Here is a 9,030-nt window from a genome sequence, read left to right as displayed (position 1 = left end):
AAAGAAGGAGCTCTTCCAAATTCATTCTATGAGGCCAACATCACCCTGATCCCGAAACCAGACAAAAACATTTCAAAGAAAGAAAACTACAGACCAATATCTCTAATGAACTTGGATGCAAAAGTTCTCAGTAAAATCCTGGTGAATCAAATACAAAAGCATATCAAAAAAGTTGTGCACCATGATCAAGCAGGATTCATCCCTGGTATGCAAGGCTGGTTCAATATATGGAAATCAATAAATGCAATTCACCACATCAATAGACTTTTTTTTTTAAACAAGAAGTTTATTTAAACAACAAGATGCTTGATTTGAAGGGAAAACTATCTAGGAATCTTTTTCAAGAGTAATTGACCCCTTCTTAAAGACAGATTGCCCTACATGTAACAGCTACGTACAAAAAAGTTATAAAATTGTCCTTGGTTTTACAATGATAAATGAAAAACATTAAAATTCTCCAATCGAACAAGGTATGAAAGGATTTTTATGTTGTTCAGGTTTTTGTTGTTGTTGTTGTTGTTTTTGTTTTTTGTTAAAACAGTGAGAGCAAAATAACTTACTGGAATATAAAGATAAGAGCTGAATGAGCATGCCACTAATGGAGAAAGGGGATATTTTCACAGAACCAGTATTTTTCCCCATCCCATCTCCATTTGATGTCAATCAAAACATATCATTGGCCATTTAGTTTTTAAAAAAATGCAATATGCTTGTGCACATACACCAGTTGCTTTATGTACAATAAAGGAATGGGGAAGGGGAAAAATGAAAGAATAAAGAAAACTATATTGTAGTAGTCAGGATGTGGTGGAACCAAATTGCAGTTTTCTAATTGAGAATGTATTCTTCGTCTGTAAGAACAGAGTTCTGGAGTAAAGTAGCAGGTTCCCTTTTTAGTAGACACCTCCTGTCTGCTGCTGGAACACATCAATTGTATCTTCATCCTCCATTTCCAACTGTGCAGGTGTGTCTGTTTCATTAATTGGCTGCCCATCAAATTGGAATCTGATCTGCCTCATCAACAAACCCTGTCTTTCACAATATGCTTTCATTAGTTTACTAAGTGGTTTATGCCTCTTAATCTTAAACTGCACCACAGAACCATCCTGCCCCGCCACCTTCAAGTTAATATGATCGTTGTTCTCAGTCTTGACTCCTTCCTTGGGCTTTTCATCGGCCATGGCGAGCACCGGAGTCTCCTCAGCTGCCGCTTCACAAAAGAGGTACCAGGTCCGCACCAAACGAGCACACAAGCAGCTCCAGGAGCGGCAGAAGAAGCCACATCAATAGACTTAAAGACAAGAACCATATGATCATCTTGATAGATGAAAAAAAAAAAAAACATTCAACAAAGTACAGCATCCCTTTATGTTCAAAACCTAGAAAAACTAGGGATAACAGGAACTTACCTCAACATTGTAAAAGCTATATATGCTAAACCTCAGGCTAGCATCATCCTAAATGGAGAAAAACTGAAGGCATTCCCCCTAAAATCTGGAACAAGACAGGGATGCCCTCTATCACCCACTTCTATTCAATTTAGTTCTTGAAATACTAGCCAGAGCAATTAGACAGAAAAAAGAAATTAAAGGCATAAAAATAGGAAAATAAGAAATTAAATTATTGCTATTTGCTGATGACATGATAATATATTTAACAGACCCAAAAGGGTCTACAAAGAAACTGCTAGAGTTAATAAATGAATTCAGCAAAGTGGCAGGATATAAAATCAACACGCATAAATCAAAGGCATTCCTGTATATCAGCAACAAAACTTCTGAAATGGAAATGAGGAAAACCACTCCATTCACATTATCCTCAAAGAAAATAAGATACTTGGGAATCAACCTAACAAAAGAGGTGAAAGATTTATACAATGAAAACTACAGAACCCTAAAGAGAGAGAAGATTTTAGAAGATGGAAAAATGTACCCTGTTCATGGATAGGCAGAACTAACATCATCAAAATGGCGATATTACCCAAAGTTCTCTACAGGTTTAATGCGATGTCAATCAAAATCCCAATGGCATTTCTTGTAGAAATAGATAAAGAAATCATGAAATTCATATGGAAAAACAAAAGACCCAGAATAGCAAAAGCAATTCTAAGCAGGAAGTGTGAATCTGGAGGTATAGCGATACCAGAGTTCAAACTGTACTACAAAGCAATAGTAACAAAAACAGCATGGTACTGGTACCAAAACAGGCAGGTGGACCAATGGTACAGAATAGATGACACAGAAACCAATCCACAAAATTAAAACTTTCTTATATTTGATAAAGGGGGTAAAAGCATGCAATGGAGGAAGGATATCATCTTCAACAAATGGTGCTGGGAAAATTGGAAATCCATATGCAACAAAATGAAACTGAATCCCTTTCTCTCGCCATGCACAAAAGTTAACTCAAAATGGATCAAGGAGCTAGATATCAAATCAGAGACACTGCGTCTGATAGAAGAAAAAGTTGGCTACGATCTACATACTGTGGGGTAGGGCTCCAAATTCCTTAATAGGACGCCCATAGCCCAAGAATTAATAACAAGAATAAACAAATGGGACTTACTTAAACTAAAAAGTTTTTTCTCAGCAGAGAAACAATAAGAGAGGTAAATAGAGAGACTACATCCTGGGAGCAAATTTTTACCCCTCACACTTCAGATAGAGCCCTAATATCCAGAATATACAAAGAACTCAAAAAATTAAACAATAAGATAACAAATAACCCAATCAACGAATGGGCCAAGGACCTGAACAGCCACTTCACAGAGGAGGACATGCAATCAATCAACAAGTACATGAAAAAATGCTCACCATCTCTAGCATTCAGAGAAATGCAAATCAAAACCACCCTAAGATACCATCTCACTCCAGTAAGATTGGCAGCCATTATGAAGTCAAACAACAATAAGTGTTGGCGAGGATGTGGGGGAAAGTTTACACTTGTACACTGCAGGTGGGACTGCAAATTGGTGCAGCCAATTTGGAAAGCAGTATGGAGATTCCTGGGAAAGCTGGGAATGGATCCACCATTTGACCCAGCTATCACCCTTCTCGGACTATTCCCTGAGGATCTTAAATGAGAGTACTATAGGGATACTGCCACATCAATGATCATAGTGGCACAATTCACAATAGCTAGACTGTGGAACCAACCTAGATGCCCTTCAATAGATGAATGGATAAAAAAAATGTGGCATCTATACACAATGGAGAATTACGCAGCACTAAAAAATGACAAAATCATAGAATTTGCAGGGAAATGGATGTCATTAGAGCAGATTATGCTAAGCAAAGCTAGCCAATCCTTAAAAAACAAATGCCAAATGTCTTCTTTGATATAAAGAGAGCAACTAAGAACAGAACACGAAGGAAGAACATGAGGAAAAGATTAACATTAAACAAAGACGAGTGGGGGGAGAGAAAGGGAGAGAGAAGGGAAAGCATATGGAAATGGTAGGAGACCCTCAATGTTACACAAAATTACATATAAGAGGTTGTGAGGGGAAAGCAGGGGGAAACAAGGGAGAGAATTGAAAAACAGCAGATGAGGTAGAGAGCAAAGATGGGAGGGGAGTGGAGGGGGGATAGTAGGGGATAGGAAAGGTAGAAGAATACAACAGTCACTAATATGCCATTATGTAAAAATGTGAATGTGTAACCAATGTGATTCTGCAATTTGTATTTGGGGTAAAAATGGGAGTTTATAACCCAATTGAGTCAAATGTATTAAAGATGATATATCATGAGCTTTGTAATGTTTTGAACAACCAAGGGAAAAAAAAGGTTAGGGTTTGGCTTAGGGTAAGGGATAGGATTAGTGCTAGGGTTAGGATTAGGGTTAGGGATACTGTTAGGGTTAGGTTTAGGTATAGGTTTATTGCTAGTGCTAGAGTTAGGGTTCGGTTTAAGTTCAGGGTCAGGTTTAGACCTACGGTTACCATTAGGGTCAGAATAAGTGTCAGGTTTGGGTTATGGTTAGAGCTAGAATGAGGGCTAAGTTTTGGACTACTAATAGGATTAGGGTTTGGGTTAAAGTAAGGATTAGGGTTAAGACTAGTGTTACCATTAGGGTTAGGGTTAACTTAGGGTAAGGGATAGGGTTAGAGCTAGGGTTATGGCTATGTTTAGGGTTAGGGTTAGGGCTAGTGTTAGAATTAGTGTAAGGGTTAAAGCTAAGGTTAGGTCTCAGTTTAGAGCTAGGTTTTGGTTAGAGTTAGGGCTAGGTTTAAAGTTACAGCCAATGTATGGACTAGGGTTATGATTTGGGCTAGTTATAGGATTAGGGTTAGGACTAGGTCTAGTGTTGGGGTAAACTAACCAGAAAACTGACCCTAGACATAATCCTAAATTTAACACTCGGCATAGCCCTAACCCTAACTCAAACCCTAAACCTAACCATAGACCTAAACATAACCATAGCCCTAATCCTAAGCCTAAACCCAAATCTAACCCTAACCCTATATCTAACCCTATCCATTACCCTAACCCTAAACCTAACCTTAATGATAACCCTAGACCTAACCCTAACCCTAACACTAACTCTACCATAATCCTATCCCTAGACCTAACCCTAAAACTAACCCTCTCCCCAGCCATAACCCTAGCTCAAAACCGAACCCTTACACTAACCATAACCCTAAACCTAACCCTAGTTCTAAACCTAACCCTAACCATAACTCAATACCTATTCCCAACCTTAACCCTAGTTCTAACCTAAGCTCTAATTATACCCACTACCATAACCATAACCTTTACCCTAATGCTAACCCTAAGCCTAACCCTAACCCTATTGCTAATGCTAACCCTATCAATTACCTTAAACCTAACCTGAACCCTAAACTAAACGCTATCATTACCCTAACTCTAACACTAATGCTAATTCGAGCCCTAAACCTACATCCTGACTTAAACAAAACCTTAACCTTGACCCGAATCTTAAAATTTCCCCTAGCTCTGAACCTGACCCTTACACTAAGCCTAACCCTTACACTAGATGTAGACCTAAACTTAACCCTAAAATTATCTTTAACCGTAACCCTAGATCTGATATTAGCCCTACCCCTAATCCTAGCCCTAAAGCTAAAAAAAAAACACTAGCCATCATCCTAGCCTTAAACTTAGCCTTAATCATGACCCCAACTCTATGCCTAGCCCTATCCCTACTCTAACCCTAACCCTACCTATAAACCTAGCTATAATGCCATCCTTTATCCTGAACATACACCTAATCATAACCCTATTGCTAGGCCTAAACTGAACATTAACTCTAGCCCTAATCCTGGCCTTAACTTAACCCTTATTTATACCCTATTCCAAGTTCTAACCCTATCCCTTACTGTAACTCTAAACCTATCCCTAACCCTAGCCCTAACCCTTGCCCTATCCTTAGTCCTAGCCTAACCCTAGATCTAAGCCTAACTCTAAATATAACCATAACCATAAGCCTAAGCCTAACACTAAAAGTAGACCTATCTCTAATACTCATCATAAAACTAGTGCTAACCCTAACCCTGGAACTAAAACAAAACTGATCAATAGACCTAACCCTAAACCTTAATTTAAAACAAACCCTAAATTACATCCAGAACAAATCCTAGCCCTAACTCGAGTTCTAACCCTAATCTTTCAACTAACCCTGACTTATACCCTAACACTCACCATAGCTCTAAAACACCACACTTACCTTAAACCAAACCCTAACAGTAAACCTAGCCATAAATTGAGTCCTCATCCTAAAACTAACCCTGTCCCTGACTCCTACCTAACAATAACCCTAGCTCTAAATTTATCCTAACCTTAAACCTTAACATAAACACTAATCTTAAACACTAACCCTAAATCTAACGAAATTGTAATCCTGATTCTTACATTATTCATTACCCTAACCCTAGCCCTAATGCTAACACAAAAACTAGCCATAATCTGAGCCCTAAACCTAGCTTTAACACTAACCCTAATCCTAACCCTATCACTAACACTAGCTCTAACTCTATCCCTAAATCTAAGCAAAACCCTAACCCTAATGGTAACCATAGACCTATCCCTAATCCTTAGGCTAATCAAAACACTCAGTCTATTAATAGTCCTAAACCTAGCCCTCATTCTACCTCTAACCTATCCCAAACCCTACCCCTAACTCTGACCGTTATTCCGACCATAACACTAACCCTAGGTATAAACCTGATTCAAACCCTAGACCAAACCTTAAAACTAGCCCTACCAGTAAATTTATACTAAACCTGACTCTACCACTAGCCCTAGACCTAACCTAATCCTAAATGTAGCCTTAACTCTAGGCCTAGACCTAAACAAAAACCTAGCTCTAGCCCTAACAGTAACCCTTAACCTAATGCAAAGTCTAACCCTACCCCTAGACATAAACCTAGTCCTAATTCTGGCTTTAACCTTAACCCTAACACTAACCTGAACATGGATACTGCATTGAACACTAAGCTAACTCTAAACCTGACCCTAACTGAAAATCTAAACCTAACACTAGACCTAGCCATAAGCCTAACCATACAACTAGCCCTAATCATAATCCTAGCTCTTACATTACCCATAGCCCTAACCCTACACCTTAACCTAACACAAAACCTAGAGTGAATCCTAGGCCTAAACCTAGCCCTAGGTGTAACACTAACCCTAACCCTAGCCCTAATCCTAACCCTAACTGTAGCCTTAGTCCTAAATTTACTCAATGCCTAACTCTTGCCATAAATATAAACTTAGGCTTATCCCTAACTCTAACCCTAACCCTATCCCTAACCCTAAACTTAACCCTATCCCTAAACATAGCTCTGAACATACACATTACCCTAACCCTAACCCTAACCCTATTGATAACCCTAGCCATAACCCCAACCCTACCCCTAACCCTAACCAGAAATATAACCCTAGACCTAACACTAAACCTAACACTTGCCATAGCCCTAACTCTAGCTCAAACCCTAACCTGTACTAGAAACCTAAACCTAACCATGTCTTAACCTTAACCCTAAAACTAAATCTAACCCTAAACCTAAACCTAAACTTACTTTTAACCATATGCATTACCCTAACCCTTATCCTAACCCTAATGACAAATGGAGCCATAACCCTAACCCTAAACCTAAACCTACTGTAATCTTATCCCTAGACCTAATACTGAACCTAACCCAAAACTTAGCCCTTGCCCTAACTCTAGCTCAAACCCTAATCCTGATGGTAAACAAACCCTAGCCCAAACACTAACCTAATCCTAGTTCTAATCCTAACTATAACCATAGCCCAAACCCTAGCTCTAACTCTATCGATTACCCTAACCATAACCCTAAACCTAATGCTAACCTTAGCTTTAATAACTTTAAATTTACCTTTATCCCTAGCTCTGATTCTAACCTGAACCCTCAACCTAGCCCTAACACTTACAAAATCCATGAGCCTTACCCTTAACCTAATGGTAAGAAAAAACTAAGCCTAACACTAACCCTAACCCTAATACTAACCCTAACCCTTGACCTAACCCTAAAACTAACCCTAGCCTTAGCACTAACCCTAGCTTAAACCCTAACCCGTATCCTAATCTTAACCCTAACCCTAACCCTAAACTTAACCATATTCCTAACCCTAACTCTAGCCCTAATCCTAAACAATCCAAGCCCTAACCATAGCTCTAAATCAATCAATTACCCAAACAATAACCATAAACCTAATGCTAACCCTAGGCCTAAACCTAACCCTATCCATTAACCTAAAACTAACATGAACCCTAAACCTAACCTGAAGCCAAAACCTAACCCTATCCCTTACACTAACCCTAACTCTAACCCTAATGCTAATTTGAGTGCTAACCCTAAACCTCAACCTAATCCAAACCCAAAACCTGACAAAACCATTATAATACCCCTGGGTCTAAACCTGAACCTTACCCTAAACCTAACTCTGAATATAGACCTAGTCATTACCTTACCCCAAAACTATCCCCAACTGTAACTCTAGACCTGATATTAGCCCTAGCCCTAATTCTTGCCATAACCCTAACACAAATGCTAGCCCTCATTCTAGCCCTAAAACCTAGTCTTGATCCTAACCTGAACCCTAACTCTAGCCCTATCCCTAATTTTATCCCTTGCCCTATATTTGAACCTAGATATAACCCCAACCCTTCCCCTAAATCTAACCCTAACTCTAACCCTAGATTTAACCCTTACACTAATCCTAGACCTGACCCTAGCCCTAATTTAGCCCTAACCCTAATCCTAACACTAGCACTAATACTAACTCTAACTATCGCCTTAGCCCTATTCCTAGTTTTAACCCTATCCCTTACCATAACCCTAACACTTGCTCTACCCTTAGCCCTAAATCTAGCCATACCACCAACCCTAGATCTAACCATAACTCTAAATCTAACCCTAACTCTAAACCTAAGCCTCACACTAAATCTAGCCCTAACAATAATGATAATCCTAAAACTAGCCCTAACCTAGCCCTAGACTTAAAAAATCGAGCTATAGCCCTAAATCTATAATCCAAAACCAAAACCTAACCCACACCTAACCCTAGCCCTAGCACTCAAACCAAACCGAGTCATAGGCTTAATGCTAATTCTTAACCAAAACTAAAACCTAAGCTTATACCTAGCACTAACTGTAGCCCTAATTTAAGTCCTAACCCTAACTCTAGAACTTACTCTGACCCTGACTCAGACCCTAACAATAACCCTAGCTCTAAACATCACACTAACGCTAAACTTAACCCAAACACTAGACCTAGCCCTACCCCTAAACTTAAAACTAGCCCTAATCATAACACCAGTTCTTACATTAGCAATAGTCCTGTGCTAACAGAAAAGTTAGCTCTAACCTGAGACCTAAACCTAGCTTTAAACCTAACCCTAAATAAAACCTATACCTAACCCTAGCTCTAACCCTATCCCTTACCCTAAGCCAAAATTTCACCCTAATGCTACCCTAGTCCTAACACTAATCCTTAGCCTACCCCAAACCATAACACTATTACTAGTCCTAACCCTAGCCATCATTCC

The 9,030-nt window shown here is 39.1% G+C and overlaps 1 protein-coding gene across 1 annotated transcript; it reads right to left on the bottom strand.

Annotated features, from left to right (window-relative positions):
• Positions 1–336: 336 nt before the first annotated feature.
• LOC124091887 (small ubiquitin-related modifier 2-like) lies at positions 337–1,272 on the bottom strand. The gene has a single exon (XM_046443127.2). The coding sequence runs from the start codon at positions 1,179–1,181 to the stop codon at positions 894–896; it is 288 nt and encodes a 95-aa protein (XP_046299083.1). The 5' UTR covers positions 1,182–1,272; the 3' UTR covers positions 337–893.
• Positions 1,273–9,030: the final 7,758 nt, after the last annotated feature.

The sequence above is a fragment of the Marmota monax genome, unplaced genomic scaffold (genome assembly GCF_021218885.2).
Source record: "Marmota monax isolate L192 unplaced genomic scaffold, Marmota_monax_Labrador192_F-V1.1 WCK01_AAM20220418_F8-fsc00568, whole genome shotgun sequence".
NCBI classification, from domain to species: Eukaryota; Metazoa; Chordata; class Mammalia; order Rodentia; family Sciuridae; genus Marmota; species Marmota monax.
Note: the sequence above shows the minus strand (reverse complement) of the source record. Positions and strands in the feature narration are given on the sequence as shown.

Excerpts from the sequence above, each read along its gene's own strand:
- LOC124091887 (XM_046443127.2), bottom strand. The coding sequence starts at position 1,181 with ATGGCCGATGAAAAGCCCAAGGAAGGAGTCAAGACTGAGAACAACGAT.